The sequence below is a fragment of the Polistes fuscatus genome, unplaced genomic scaffold (assembly GCF_010416935.1).
Source record: "Polistes fuscatus isolate 324 unplaced genomic scaffold, CU_Pfus_HIC Scaffold2, whole genome shotgun sequence".
Classification (NCBI taxonomy): Eukaryota; Metazoa; Arthropoda; class Insecta; order Hymenoptera; family Vespidae; genus Polistes; species Polistes fuscatus.
Window position 1 is genome coordinate 15,293,519 of NW_025113096.1, and position 16,820 is coordinate 15,310,338.

Genomic DNA, 16,820 nt, shown 5'->3' on the forward strand with positions numbered 1-16,820 from the left:
CTACTACTACTACTGCTACTACTCTTTCAATTAATTTTCATTACTTTCATTTAACTACTTTCGTGCACCGCGTTATCCATGAATTATTTACAATTACTATCCTTCTGCAGATTGGCAACCGACACATACAGAAAGAAATCTTTTGAAAGTAGTGGGTCAAGTGATTTCCATGCCGCACGCTTACGTTTTGCCATCTGATATCGATCAACATCAATTCTCCAAATACACTAACATTTACTTCAAGAGTCATATATTTGGTATGAAACGAGAACCGATTAAAACACCCTTCCTTACGAAGGCTAGAGATCAAGATTACACGGACTCCTTGATGATATTCAAAATGATCTTGCGTTTTATGAACGAGAACAATTTAAGTGGAAAAAGAGAACAAGCTTTGGGAGATTATATAGTTAATAAGGGAATAGTTAATGAAAAGTTAAGGGACGAGATACTTTGTCAATTGGCCAATCAAACTTGGAAGAATGAAAATGATGCTAATAAAGAAAGGGGATGGCTTTTATTATCTAATTGTTTATCGGCATTTCAACCAAGCGTTACTCTTTTCAAATATTTGCTCAAGTGAGTCTTTTTTTGTTTGTTTTCATTTGTATAGTTCTTAATTTTTTAATATATATCTCAATTAATAATTTATATCTTCAGGTATGTGTCCGATCATGCCTACGATGGTTATAAAGCTTATTGCCAACGTAAGCTTCTTCAAGGAGAAAGAACTGTGTTTCGAATAATGAGTAACAATCAACAAATTGTTCAACACGTGCCAAGAAATTATCCACCCTGTGTCTTAGAATGGCGAGCTAACAGAAACCGAGTGAACATGGCTCTCAATGTTGGATTTTATGACGGTAAGACAAATTTATATGGAAAAAATTATATTGTAATTTTTATTAGAAAAATTGAAATAAATAAATTTAATAATAGGTGAAACCACTACGTGCGCTATTGATTCTTGGACAACGTGCGAAGAATTAGCTAATCTCGCGGTACAAAATCATGGAGTTGAAAATACGGGTTGGACTATTACGTTGTGGAACCAATTGGATGGTCCTGATGCTATCGTAACCGAAACTAATGGTTGCGATTACGTTCTTGACTTAATTTCTGAAATGGAATTGGCACCAGCATTCCCAGCAGCCAAACACATGTTCCTGGAACAACGAAAGAACAGTTATCCTCCTATTAAAAAGAGAGACGTAAGTCTTATAACAATTTAAAATTAGTGTTAAGTTACAAATAGACATTTTAAACAACATTAAATACACGCGTTAACTGATCTTGTTTAAGCATGCACAAGTAATTAGAGAGTTGGAACAAGAAATAGAGACACCCGTTTTGAAAACCTTCCAACCTCTTGAAAGGAAATCAGTACCGAAAGTTGTGGACAAGCCGGTTGAACCGGAAATTCAGTCACCAAGACGTCCAGCGGTTCCACCACCACAACCGCCAGTTTCAAAACCACCGGTAAGTATTACGTGTAATAAAACGAACAAAATATAAAAAGAAATGAACGTGTATACCTCTATCGGAAAAAAAAAGAAATTAAAAATAATTGTAAGGATTCCACGTAAAAATGAATCACTTTAACATGATTAAAATGTTGGAAATTGTATCGCGTTAAGAAATTAATTGAAATAATTTGTCTCAATAAAGGCACGTAAGCAATCTCACGAAGCAATCTTGGAGACAACGACGGAGACCGGATTATCGAGAAAGTCAGCACTGAACGATCGTTACTTCGAAAAAGAAAAGCAACGAAGTAGAAGCTTGGACAATTTGCTGCAACCCGAAGTTGTGATATCACCTAACAAACTCGCTGATCTTGGTCTATCTTCGTCGAAATTAAATGAACGTTATCACAGTCTCGAGAGAATTGGGGAAACTTCGACGGTAACCAATGCTGAATACATGACGAGGAACGAAGTTGCGCAAGAAAGAAAATACAGTAGGATTACAAGGATACCAGAACCTAACATTGAGGAAGAGGATCTTACAATCGATTTTGAGTATCCTGATATACAATCGGTCAGTCAAACTGGACGATCGGAAGATGATAAAAGCAGTTACATTAGATCGCAAACTAGATTTATTAAATCGCAATATCCTGGTAAAATTTTGTATTATATCAGCAATGTGAATTAAATTAGATAATTAGATCGCGTATAATTAACTGTACGTTTTTTTGACTTTCAGGCAAACGTGCTTTGCCAGGTAGCCAATCGAGTCGTGCTTACATCGAGAAAAGCGAATATGGTGTGAAATCGTCAGCAATGTCCGATACCAGCGAAGCACCTTCATTGGCGTCGCACGTAAGGCGAGTTAGAGTACCTAGTCAAGCATCGGATGTTGATCAGTTTCTCGATGAATTATTCATGCCAGTTTTGGATGGAAATCTTGACGAGCTCTCTGATGCTAGAAGCCTTGCAGCAAGCATCAAGGGTACCAACTATGATAGCTTATTTGATGGATCGATAATAATAAAAGAGGAAAAAGAAAATAAAAGCTTCGAAGATTTTATCGGTGATATGACCGGAAATCTTGGTGAAAAACATCTCACGGCTAATGTTTTGAGCAAGAAGATCAAGGGAGGTGGTAATATGGATATACCTAATCAAAATGCGGCCTTCAACTTTAGTCCAATATCACCAGGTGTTATGTCACCACCAATGATGATGCCGATGTTCAGTCCACCCCAACAAATCCCACCACCTCAAAATACGAATTTAAACATGAATCCTGGATTCATGCCAATCCCTATCTACAGCATGCAAGGACTTAGTCTTCCGCAATATCCAAATTCACCACCTAATCAGAACAACGAGATGTTAGCATATCAACAAAATCTTCAAAGAGCTTTTCTACAGAGCGCTATGGCACAAAATATTCAAATACAGCAACAACTCTTGGCTCAAAATCAAGCCCTTCAACAATTATTAGTCCAAAGTCCGCAGAATTCCTCGCAACAGCAACAGCAACAACAACAACAACAACAACAACAACAACAACAACAACAACAACAACCGGTGAGAAAAAGTCCTATCAAAAGAATAATGAATTTTTTAGTGTGTCCTCCAAATTAGACATTATTTTTTTAATTTCTAGTCACACGCTGCAATTCTTTACACGCAAATTATTTAGAAACAAATTGTTCGAATGGCAATGAATATTTTTGACAGCTTCGGTTGAAAAACTTCTATATATAAAATATATATATATATATATATATAAATATAAATATATTATAAATATACATATCATATTGTATTTGTACAATACAATCTCACGTGTATAATACGGTTAACATTGAAAGAAAAGCTTGCATGTAAATACTATTCACAAATATTTCTAGTATGAAATCACGTGTCTCATATTTCACACGTTTTCACGTCACCATGTAACTATCACTAACACGACCACTGCAGCTGTCATCCAATAACAAATTGTAATCGTTATCGCGGTAATTCTTGAGGATGGACACTCTTTCTGTCAATCCTCTGGGTTTCTTAGCCGCGTTTGCGGCATGGGTGTGTGTTTCCAGGGCATGGTGTTACCTACGGGCCCTTCCAGCATGAATCTTGTCCTCCCAGCCCCCCCAATCAGTGCCCAAATGGGGCCCAATGATTCTATAGGACGCAATTCAAAGGTATCTACAGATTTCATCTAACAGATAGAATCGTCCTCTATTATCAGTGATCATCAAAGCGAGATACATCATGCTTTAAACGGGCGATTCGCATATGATTTACACAATTTATAGTGCGATTTTTTCTAATGAAAAGATTTTTTTTCTTGTTTGTTTAACATGACTTCCAGTGGTACGTGGTGTCACGAATGTGTAATATATAATCATCGTTTATCTATTAACTTTCGATTATTATTTAATATTATATAATATTATATAATATATAATTTATCACTTGTTTTGTTTGTTCTATAGACAACAAATTAATTACTTCTCACGATAGATAATTGTTATTGAATTTTTTAATAATAGAAACGAATAAATGTTTACTTTGATTAGGTTTCTTTTCGTGAGCCAGAAGATGGCGAACTTTGGTCGACGGAAAAACGTGGAAGTCCGTCTCAATCGATACAAAATAATCAACGTCAGGAGACTATGACGGTGAAAGCTCAAATCCATAGACCTCCGAGTCCGGATAGAAAAAATTCTGAAGTTGGTAGAAAGATCAGCATGGAATATGGTGCACGTAAGATCAGTGGCGAGAAAAAATTGGCAGATAGAAAATCATCGGCTTCAGCCGATGTTAAAAGAACAAACACGAACAAGAGCAACGTGCAAAATAATTTCACGAATGTTCTCAGTGAATTAAAAAATAGGAAAAGTAGTGTAGATAGCAATTTATCGAATTCCAGCAACAACAAAGGTGTCCCACCACCTCCACCTATGCCACCACCTCTTGAATCACACGATCCTTCCGAATCTAGACCTTTCCTCGATCCTTATGGAAGAGCCAAGACTGTACGCATAGGAAAGTGGAGGTTAGAAGGCATAACATTATTAAATTGTCAAACATTATTATAATATACAATATATTGTTGATCTATTACTTTTACTTAGATGGCCACCCCCAAGTGATTCTAACGAAAATCAAAGCCAAGATAGTTTTATAGAATTTAAAATGCGTCAGCAACAGCAACAAAGGAAAATAACACCACATTATCAAGAGTTTCCACAAAACGATTGCGTCGAACTAAACGCGGAAGGTACCGTCGAATGGGAGGAATTCGAAATTGAGAATATCGTTGGAAACGAGGAACGAACTATGATTGTTCATGCATCCGCTGGTACGAGTACCAGACATGAAAATGGACATAAGGAAGAAGGAGAGAAGAAGAAAAAGAAATCTAAGTAAGTTCAATATCATTTAAATCTAGTTTAATGTTTTTATTAATCAATTTGTCATAACGAAATACTTTATAGATCCAGTTTGGAAATAGGTGCACAAAGACCTTCACCAGGTAGTATAGGAAAACTTAAATTAAGTTCAGAAATGAGGCAAAGACTCGAAAAGGTAACAGCCAATCACAGTGTACGATCTACAAAAACTACTGAAAAACCTGCGTTACCGCGCGAAGATGGTAAAGTTAAAAGATTAGAGGATAATCGGAAACTTTTATTGGAACAACAATTAGGTAATATGTTTGTTTGCATAGAATACGTGATCATTTAATTAATTTCTAATGATTTTGATAATTTGTAAAGGTGGTAGATGGGATGATTACGCTTCAACAGCTGACGACACTCAAAGTGTAACATCCAAAGGTACAACAGATATGATGACACAAGCTCAAGTTGTTAGAACACAAATTGAAAGAATGGAAAGGCCAGTACCACCACCACCTCCTATTACACCTCCACAACCACCTAGTCCACGAGGTGGAAGCGTGTATAGTAACAGGTACTTGACGAATATTCAACTGTGTTCTTAAACTTCAGAAATTCCAAAATTATGATTAAATTAAATAACAAAAATCAAATCTACATTTTTTAAAAATTACTTGTAGACCCCCAAAGTCGCGTTGATCATAATTTAAGAATTTGAGCTTTTAATTATTAATTACTCAATGAAAAACCCGCGAAATTAAAATAATAATCACTTATTCCATAGTCAATCCGGAATACCACAACCAAAGTCACCACCTGCACCGATAGAACCTAAAACACGAGAGTCCTTCAGAACCTCTCCAGATTCAGATTCTTTCGATCATTTTCCAAAGAATCAACGTGACATGTTTAGCCAAAGTAGAGACATATTTGCTTCTCAGCAACACTTAAGGGAAAATAACGAATATAGAAACGACTTTGATAAATCTCGATCGTCGCAGGATCAAAAATCCAAGGACTTTTATGGAAAGGACAGTACGGATTTAGCTAGCACCAGGGATCGAATATCAGATTTCGATTCCCGTCGTGACATGAACTCCGATATTTTTGATCCGAAGTATGCTAGAGATGTTTTTGAAAGTGCCAGTCCTAAGAGGGATCCCTTTGGTATGACTCGAGACGTGTCACCAAAATCCAGGGACAGTTTTGGAATGCCGTCACCGCGAGATTTCGGAGTTGTACCTAATACGAGAGAATCATTCTCAGCGGCTCGGCAAAGTTTCAAAAAATTGGACAGAGAGGTAGACAGAAGATCTAGCGTTGCGTCGACTCATCGTACCGATAAAATGGAAAGAATCGAAATCGAGGAATGGCCAGAATTTCTCAGGCCAGTATTACCTCCACCTGATAAACCAGAAATAGAAAAAGTTCAAGAAGTTGTCAACACAAAATTATATCCGCAAACGTCCACAGCTCATTTCACTTACAATAGAGTAAGTTGGACGTTAAGGGTTAAGAAAGAAGTTTTCGCACCGAATGAAACCTTGAACAGTCCATTGGCACTTCATTTGGTCTTTTGTCAAGTGGCTTACGATGTTTTGGCTACGTCAAGTATCAGAATTACTAAAGAGGATCGTCAAAATATGCTCAAGATGCTCGACAATTATGGCGTTACTTTGGACAATCTTCAAAGTACTCAACACAAGATTACTATTAAGAAAAATATCGTTGATATGGCTAAACAATGGCCGTTGTACTTCGCTCGAATATTTCCAGTTTCGGTGAGTGTTTAATTTTATTTGTCTTTTCTTTTTTAATTATATATAAATTTTTCTAAATTTATTTTGTTTAAAATTTTCAAACGTTTACAGATTGGTCCGCAACATCCGGAAACTCAACATGTCGCAGTCTCGCATCATGGTTTACGATTAATAAAACGTACAACAAATGGGGATTTAATTATATTAGAAACGTTGCCGCTCGAAGATATCGTTTCGATAAGCTCACCTAGGGCAGGTGTGTGCGTGTTGCAAATTTCCTCTGGCGTTAGACTTCCTCTACACACTAACAGAGCACCGCAATTAGCTGATATGATCGGAAAGTACATCAGATCGGTAAGCGAATTTCTCTATAGTCATCTAACTAATTAACTTTACCTTTTATAACTCGACATTATCTTTTTTATCTATTTCTCTTAATCCACTCGGAATCGGGCATGGTAATTTGTCTTCATAAAATGCCAAATCTGTTGAAGAAAACGTTAAAAAAATGGCAAAGAAATTACGATTAATTTATCAATGTTTATATATTACAAAAGTATCACGAAACTACTTTCGCAGAATACACGATGAACTCGTGCAACTTGCGAACGGAAATTCAAGTACATAGGTAGCAATAAAACCCTATAGATACGTATACGTTTATATACAAATATATATATATATTTATTGTGCATACGTTACTTTTAGATTTACGTATGCATCTTAACATCCGTGCGTTCATAATAGGTTTTATCCTAACTCCTCCTAGTTTTTGCATAGCTCAATCATAGGATTCGTATCCACGTATAATAATTCTAATACATATATATGTACATACTCACCCCAACATTAAATGAAATTTCTTTCCTTCGAAAGAAACTACATCGAGGAACTCTTCGCAATCATAATCGTAATAAAACTTCCGTGAAAATCGCACGAAAAAGCCGGAAAAAAGAGAAAGCTAACCAGTCTTTCGTATTCTTTCGTGCGTATCAAAATATTTGAATTATTCTGAATGCATTCGAGGAACATCATGTCGACTCGTTTCACTGAATAAACGAGACTATGAACGAACGAACGGCCTTGTCTTTCAGTTTAACATTCCGTTTCTCTGTATATATCTATCTTTTTCTCTTCTATATTATAACCTGCATTTGATATACATATTGATATTCTTATTAAATTACCTCTACGTACATTTTTTTTTTATTATTTTTTAGATAATTAATACAGTTTCTATTTTTAATTAAAATACAATACATTTCCGGTAAATCTATTACTCGTTAATATTATTATTCTACGTTGTATTAATATCGTACGCGATTATTACACTCTTTTTCTATTTTCTATACTTAAATGTTTTTTTTTCTTCATTTCACCCGACTATAGCAAAGAATTATGTCAGAATTAAAAACAAAATCTATTTTTATTTTGTCTCCCTGTCTTATAAATATCATCATCTGTATAAACGCAGTAAAAGTGAAATAGCATAATTATTCGAGACGATCTATCCTAGATAAACACTTCTCATGATTCGAACAAGACGTTAATATTTATTATCGGACGATAGTAACGGGTGTGGATATCAATTGACTTGGAGAATTTTTCTTAGGAAACGTAATCGTACGAAGGTCGTACGTCTCGGATCCGTTGATTCTTGCGCAATTAATCTTAAACACAGATGCAAAAACCTACATACCTTGGGTGAGGTAACGCGATCGCACGCTTGGAAATTGGTACCTGTATTTTAATATAAAAAAAAAAAAGAGATAAATAAAGAAAGAAGAGAGTAGACACAGTAAGAGTCACCCAATAAGCAACTGTAAGTCCAAGAGTTAAAATAATATTTCGTTATAGTGTGTGGGTTGCGGAAAGAAAACCTACGATTTCCTTGATAGGATGATGAGTAATACTTGTCTTGAGAAAATAATGCAGGAAAATATAAAAAAATATTCAAGATAAATTTCTTCTTCCTCTCTTTTCATTTACTATTACTCAACTTGTTTATTTTTTTTTATTTTTTTTTTTTTGACATAGAAATATTATTTTTTTTCTGTTCGGTACTCGTATTTATTCTTTTTTTGTAAATTTTTATTAAAAATCCGTAATATAAATTATTTTCAGTATAACACATATTAATACGTTGTTTCTTTGTTAATTTAACATACTAAATATTATCATTAGGATACTGTACTTTAACTCTTTTAATTTATTCGTTGAAAATATGTATACATCGTAAAGATAACGAAGCAACCGATTCTTCGAAATGGTCAACGCTGTTTTCATCTCTTTGGAAAGACTTTGGCCCGCATGACATCTCACCGGACGCTCCTTCGTGACATTATTAAAGTGACCTTGATCTTTCCACGGTGACATTCACAGCGAAAGATTGCAACGTATTCGATGCATTTAAATAGGCGTCATCGCGTATATTGAAAAGTAGATGAAATAACTTTTCTTTTCTTTTCAATTTTTAATAAAAATTATTAATAATTTTTCATCTTATCGCGAGTTTTGATCGAGATTAAAATAATTAAAATTTTTCTTTTCACATTTAAACGGATATTAACGTAAATTAAAAAGAAATATGATTAAGCGGCGAGTATAAAAAAAACGAAACAAAAAAATAAGAAATAAAATTTGTGATCGAAACGACGCGATAGGTTATTATATTTCCGACATAATTACTAAACCGTTTGTGATCAGCGATGCTTGAATAGCTCGATACTTTCGTCAGAGGAACCTGAGTAACCGAGGAATTCAAAATTATCATCATCGAGATGTTCCTTTCCCTACAAACGCAGGACTATCAATGAACGCTTCATCAAGAAACTCGACGGCTTGTTTCACCGTTATTTCGAAATCGACTTCGACCTCTCGACCCCGATTCAACGTTTTCTCGAAATCATCCTATACATCTTTTTTTTTTTCTTATTATTTTTCTTTCTCTCTTTTCTACATTTTCCACCTTATTTGAAATTAAATAAAATAATATTTCACATATTATAATATTTAAATATCGTTTGACTATCGTACTATAAATCTAAATATGTTTTGAATATCAATTGTTTATATTATTATTATTTTTTTTTCACAAAATATTCGATCGAATATTCGAAAAAGTGAAAGATGAGAAAAAAATCAAATTTATTATTCCAATATTCCTAGTTTTGTTCATATTCGCATATACCTTCCCCCTACCTTTGTATGGATACATACAAAATGGTAATAGAGAGGTGGTAGAACGAAGGCATTGGCCAGCACATATGATCACTCACTGGAAACGTAATTTACACTAGGCGTTACCCTAACTTACCTCGTTACGTTTTTCTCCGTATTCTCTTTGGCTCCGTTATAATTTCTAACTCGATCGTAGTTAATTATTGGATGAAAGGACCATTTAACGTTTGGTTACAACCCCGAAAGACCCGTAAAACGTTTCCTTCATATTTTTTCTTTTTTTCTTCTCTCGTCTCGATCGGAAAATCTCGGTCGTGCGGAAAATAATATAAAATTACGGTAAATAATGTCGTGAAAAATTCGTACCACTGACCGTAATTGATTCATTGCAAAATCGATGGAATGCAGTTGTTTATACAAATTTTCGGAATTATATGTACAGTGTCAAACAAAAGTGTATTGTTACGAATTATATTTATTTTTTTTTCTTTAACACACACACACATCTTCTGTTAATTTTCTATTTATTATTTTTATCGTTTAAACGTATCTCTTGAGTTTTGAAGTTCAATGGATGAAAAAAAAATAACGAAAAATTTACTGAGGCTTGTTTTTAGTTAAAAAATATTTTTTATATTTTTGTTTTGTTTTTTATTATTGTTCGTCAATATTTTATCTTCATAATTTATAATATATTTAAACTTTTAAGCATCAAGTAATATTTTTCTTATAAAAATAATTAAATATGGAATGTTGCGTAAAATATTACAAATTTACGCACGATATTGAAGGAAAATTTAATCTGCGCCAATAATTTGATTCAGCCTTGTACTCAAAAAATTGTTGGATTTAACAACAACAAAAATAAAAAGCTGATAGAATTACATACATCCATTCGTAATATGATGAAAGGAATTACTGATTCTTTTCGTCACTAAATTATTATTATTATTATTAAAGTATTTACTATCTGATCAAATGTCAGACGAAGATGGTAAAATAACATCGTTTGGAAAATTATTATTTCGGTGAATAAAAATTGAGAATGAAAAGAATGAAAATTGTAAGCAATAAGTAAGATATTTTAATTAAATTCAAATAAGTAAATTCCAGTATCTTATTAGATTTTGTTTTTTTTTTCAATCTTATTTTATCTTTCTCTAACTTTGGAATCATCAATAATATTGGATTTCAATGGTGTTTCGAAGCCTTGTTAAGTACATGTAGCTGTTTCCTGTACGATGTTGTCATCTCACCGTTTATGACAAAAGAGATAGAAGAAACGTCATTTATGACCGGTTAGTCTGTACCTTCTGAACGTTTTCTTCTACCGCAAAACTCTCACTTTCACATTTGAACACAACTTTCAAAGATGCATTCGAAATAGTCTTTTGATAATTGACATATTTTTGACGAGTTGAAAAATAAACCTTCCGGAATATATTTTATTTGTACGTTCAATGACAATTAACAAAAAATTTAATTATTTAAAATTTCTCTTTCCACACTATAATGAAATTTAAATGATAAAATGTTTAAAGAACTTTCGTATATTTATAATAAGATTTTCTTCCTTTCGTTGAATCGATAATAAAATTTCCCGTAAAATATTTTTAGTTTCGATGACAAATCAATAATTTGTCACGTAAATTCTAAAAGATCGAACAAAGACGTCACGTGCGATAAAAAGAAAGTGTCTTTTGGTTTTTTTTTTCCATATGTGTGAGGGACAACAAGGATCGAGTCATTTTATACTCAACTTTAAAATTTATATTCTCAGCATGCGTATATGGATATGTATACAGTCAACCCTCCTATAACGCGGTGAGTGCGTACCGCGTTATATGGAAACCGCGCTATAAGAAACTCGGATTTAACCGTACAAACCAGGCTAGTTCGTAGCGCGTTCTATGGAAACCGGCTACCGCGTTGTATGGAAACCGCGTTATAAAAACGCAGAATTGGTACAAATCACATTATTCGTACCGCGTTATATGGAGACCAATAAGGACAAGATAAATTATAAATTATTTTTATTGAATTGTAAAGTTTATATAAAGAAATGATACCAAAACTAAACTGAAAAACTGTTTTCCAACAAAAACAAGAAAGACTTTTGTAAAATTTAATCTTTCAACACTCATCCTCGCTGTCAGATAATATGAGTCGCCTTACTCGTCTTCTTTTAATAGGCAAAATGTCTTCCTCACTTGGCTCATCTTCACATTGGTTTTCGATTGTAGCTTTTTTTTCTAACTCCACTAAAACCTCTCTATAGGGAGCTAAGCAATTTCTTAACTCTCTTTTAAACTTTGCTCTACGCACCGTTGAATGATCAGTTTGAATGAAATGGAGTTCTAATTCTTTAGCCAAGTTTAGCCCTTTTTTCACATCTTGTAAATCGACATTTGGCACCCATTTGTTTTCCTTATTTTCGTTTACCAATGGATTTGAGGTGGGTGCATAATTAAATCCATCAGTTCATCCACATCTAAAGTTTCTTCCCCGAGTACGAGTTCTCTCACATCCTGATGGTTTGTTGTAAATTCTTCATCGCCTAAACGAGAAGCAATGTTTACTATTTCTGTAACTGGGAGTGAAATTGTAGAATCATCTTGTATTGTTTGAACCATTTCAGGTAAAAGGGGTTTCCAACACGCATTAAGCGTTGATGGTTTAATTTCCGCGCAAGCCGATGACACGGTTATAATACAATCTAAAATAGAAAATTCCATCCAAACTTGAGTAAGGGTTTTATTTTCACTACTTTCTAATCTGTCGAAAATGGTTTGGAAAACTTGGCGTGTGTAATACATTTTTAAAGTTTGAATGACTCCCTGGTCCAAAGGTTGTATTAATGACGTGCAGTTAGGAGGAAGGAAGACAATTTTTACATTTGGATGATCCAGTTGTATGTTGTGGCAACCAGCGTTATCAGGAACCAATAAAACTTTGAAATACAAATTTTTTTCCATCGTATGGGTTTCCACTGCCGGGATAAAACAATTATAAAACCAATCCTTAAATAAATCTTGGGTCATCCAAGCTTTCTTATTAGATCGCCAGAATACAGGCAATTCGGTCTTATTAATGTTTTTCATAACACGGGGAGTAATAATAATTCGAATAGGCCCTAACGAACTAAACATAGGCTAAACATTCTTAGGCTACGCGGAAGGAACTTATGGGATGCTGTTGACGGAAACCGCGCTGTAAGAGTATCGTGTTATAGGAGGACTGTCGCATTTTCAGCTCCGCGTTATATGGAAATCGCGTTCGCAGAGTGCCGCGTTATAGGAGGGTTGACTGTATATACTTACGTATCACTTATGCATATAGGTATACTTGCTTGAAAATTGAACACGTCAGTGTTCATCATGCTCAAATATAGTCAATGTTTATACGAATATAAAGAAGCACCGGTCAATTCGCTTTTGTTCGTTCTCGCAATACAACAAATCGAATAAATGACCGGTCACGGTAGCAACTCATTGTTCTATTGAAAAGTAAGAAGACTAAAGGGAGTTTGACAATAAGTCAAATTGACAAATATTACACGACAAATAACGGTAATTTAGTAAAAGAACAATCCTTCTTCATACGTTCCTTTTAAAATAACTCGAGAAACTTACTAATCTTATCTAGAAAGTACCTTCTCACGTTTTCGTCTTTATCTCTCTAATTGTTAAAGAAAAAGTTTAGAGAGAGAAAATAATTATTAAAAAAAAAAAAAAAAAATACAAACAAATATAATTTACGTTTATACTCGTTATGAGTCAAAAATAATTCTTGGGAACGATCAACAAGGTCTCGATTCTATTTCTTGTTACTTTTTTTCTTTTTGACAATTATACTTATAAGAAAAGACAGAAGAAGAAAATGTTACCAGATGATAGTTAACAGATAAAGTCACGCTATCGATTTAATCTTTTTTCTAATTGCAAGTTAAGAAGAACTTTCATTCTTCTTCGTTCACGTCAACGCTTCTTCTCGTGTACACGCGTACACGTACGACATTTTGTTACCTCCACCACACACAACGCAAGACAACACTGACGTAATTTGCGAGCCACCGCGGATTGTAAACAAAACTCGTTCCGCGTATCATGGGTGCGTGCACGAGGCGCATCGCCGTATAAAAAAAAGAAAAAAAAATATAAGAAAAAGAACTCGGTGTAGTACGCCTTCGGGTTGTCAAACGTCGTTCCTACTTCACCAAGAAATTTGATCTCTCTCTACGTTATCTTTACTCTCTCTTTCTTTCTCTCTCTCTCTCACATTTCTTTCTTGTTCTTTTTTTTCACAAATCGAATTTTAATAATCAAACGAACAAATCGGCGTAAAAAAATTTCTCTATCGTGCCGAGTAAGGAAAAAAAGAAAAAAGAAAAAAAATTGCGGAACATTACCGACACATTCCAACAAGTAATTATTAACCGTGGAAAGCGTTAAGATTGCGTTTAATTGAACCAAAAAACTTTTACTTCGCTTATATTAAAATATGCTCCTTATTTTGAGTTAACAATAGAACAAAAAAATAACGATAAAATAAAATAAAGTTAAATGAAGACAAATGTTTTGTATGTGATTTGTAAGTAATATGTATTATATCTATTTCTCGTAAAATGATTTTATATTTTATGGTAAAAATATAAATTGCTGTAATAAATTGTACGCAAAGCTACGTTTAAAATGATCCAACAAATTAATAATATATTTATTTTATTATGATATCATTATATTATTAATAAAACTTATTTAAACAAAAGATATATACAAATAATATCAAGCATTATTTTCATTTTGAACAAAAAATATTTTCTATACAAATTTATGTTCTCGAATTTATCGAAGTAAACTTTCTTACCTATAGACCACCCTGTATAACAAAAAGGGAAATGCTTAGACGCGACAGGTTTATAGTAAAGCTCCTTTACCACAAACCCACGTTCATAACGATTATATCGTAATAACGAAATTTCATTGCTAGACTATATTAAAAAGAGAGAGAGAGAGAGAGAGAGAGAGAAAGAGGAAGAAAGAAAAATAGAAATAAATTGGAAAAAAAAGTATAAAACTTCTTAGGAGGTTATATTTATGCATCCCAAAGATAGAGGTAAAACTTAAAAAGCCATATAACTCGTGAATGGGGTAAGCTTAAACCTCCTTCTAGTTGTTCCGAGTTCAAGCAACTTGTTTTTAGATACCTTCTGGAAACAACACCTTCGTTTCGTGCGTGCTACTACGATACAGACCGGAAACTCATTTAAATTGCTAATGTAACATCGGCAGCATGATTCTTATCTTCCTTTGACTTCAACATCTAGCCCAAATTCTCTCTTGAATCTTCTTCCTAGGATTATTACATATATATGTATGTGTATACTTACTTTCATACGTATATATATGTATATACTTATATACGTATATAATCAAAACGTCATCAACGTTATTGTATCGCTTATTTCGTACAATACTTTCTCCGTTTGATAGGACGTCATAAATCTTTACCTCATGAGAGAAATCATTGTTTTCAAGTGAAACTGGTATATATATATTATATCGTGAAATATCATCAGCAGAAAATGATGAGATTGTTTCTCAAAACTTATAACGATTCGATTTTATAAGATTAAAGATTAATTAAACACTATAATAGGTTGTTTTGTAATATTATTAATCATTACAGTTAATTTACATTATCGGACAAAAATGTACACCATTATTAAATATTTGAAATTTTAATAATAATTATTATTATATAAAATTCTTCTTCGTGATATTGTAGTTCTTATGTAACAAGAAGAAAAAAAACTTGCAATTGACATTGCAAGTAACTTTGTCGATTATCATAGAATTTCAAACTATGTTTACACTTCAAGGAAAAGAACATATTTTCCTGTTACGTAATTGTTCATGAGCGAAAGTATCCAGGACGATATCGAAACAATTTCGATTTCACTTGCTCTCGAAGCGTATACACACATACCTATATATATATGCGCAACATCTTAGTTAGAAAAAAAGAAAAAAGAAAAAAGAATATATAAAAGGAAAATGTTCACCGAGAAAAGAATGTGATAGTAAAAAGAAAACAAAAAATAGTGATCGTGGAGAGTTTTCCAAGATCTGCAAGATCTTATAGACCGGTCTTTCTGGTAAGAATGGTTTAACCATTTAAAGCACGAAGAACGTAAATTGTTTCAACGTTGTTCTGACACTTTTCTTTTTTTTTTTTTTTACAAAACTTTCGGCATCACGTATCGGATGCGAAATGAATTACCAGAGATGTTAGGAAAAATTCGCCATATAAAAAAAACGTAAACTCGTTTGAAAGTTCCTAGAAGCGTATCTCGTCATTAGTCGAATTGTTTTGAAAACTTCCATGAACGGAAGTAGGATCGTGTTTCCTACAACTATTGAAAGAAACCCTACCGAGTATGTCACTGAGGTTAAACATATAATCAATCATACAATTACACGGGTGTAGCTTCTATTGTCCAATGCGAGAATTCAAAAGCTTCGATAAAATACATTTAAACTGGTTGAAATAATGAAATATTTTAATTTACGTTCGATAATGTAAAATTTTTATATCTTTCAAGTTATTCAACTAATTAATAAAAAAATATATTCGAATGGTTCCGTTGTTGAATATAATTTGTCGCAATTATCTTTTTGATTAATCATTAGAAGAATTTCTATGATATTTACATGTTACATAATTGTTCGATTCTTTTTGTTTCTATCGAAAAAAATTATTAATTATGCAACATCGGTTTGTATTTCAAATCTATCGAATTTTTATTGAAAAGAATTATATATATAATAAAATATATTTATAAAAAAATATATATATATATTTTTTTTTTAAATATATTCTATTATAAATCATACGATATTACTTTCTGTTAAATTAGTAACGAGTATAAGAAGAAAAAATAAAGAGAGAGAGAAAGAGAGACACTCGTACGTAATGACTAACAGTTTATCACGTAGGAACTGATTAACATTCACCGA

General features: G+C 33.1%; 1 protein-coding gene across 1 annotated transcript in view; it reads left to right on the top strand.

The window, feature by feature from the left end:
* LOC122516963 (unconventional myosin-XV) overlaps positions 1-16,820 on the top strand; it is a 53,918-nt gene that overhangs the window by 20,233 nt on the left and 16,865 nt on the right. Inside the window, exons 16-27 of the mRNA XM_043635213.1 lie at positions 111-579; positions 661-863; positions 940-1,211; positions 1,303-1,479; positions 1,669-2,122; positions 2,209-3,038; positions 4,037-4,515; positions 4,595-4,885; positions 4,958-5,169; positions 5,240-5,435; positions 5,646-6,642; positions 6,733-6,975. Coding sequence (XP_043491148.1) covers positions 111-579; positions 661-863; positions 940-1,211; positions 1,303-1,479; positions 1,669-2,122; positions 2,209-3,038; positions 4,037-4,515; positions 4,595-4,885; positions 4,958-5,169; positions 5,240-5,435; positions 5,646-6,642; positions 6,733-6,975 — 4,823 coding nt within the window. The remainder of the gene's footprint in view (positions 1-110; positions 580-660; positions 864-939; positions 1,212-1,302; positions 1,480-1,668; positions 2,123-2,208; positions 3,039-4,036; positions 4,516-4,594; positions 4,886-4,957; positions 5,170-5,239; positions 5,436-5,645; positions 6,643-6,732; positions 6,976-16,820) is intronic.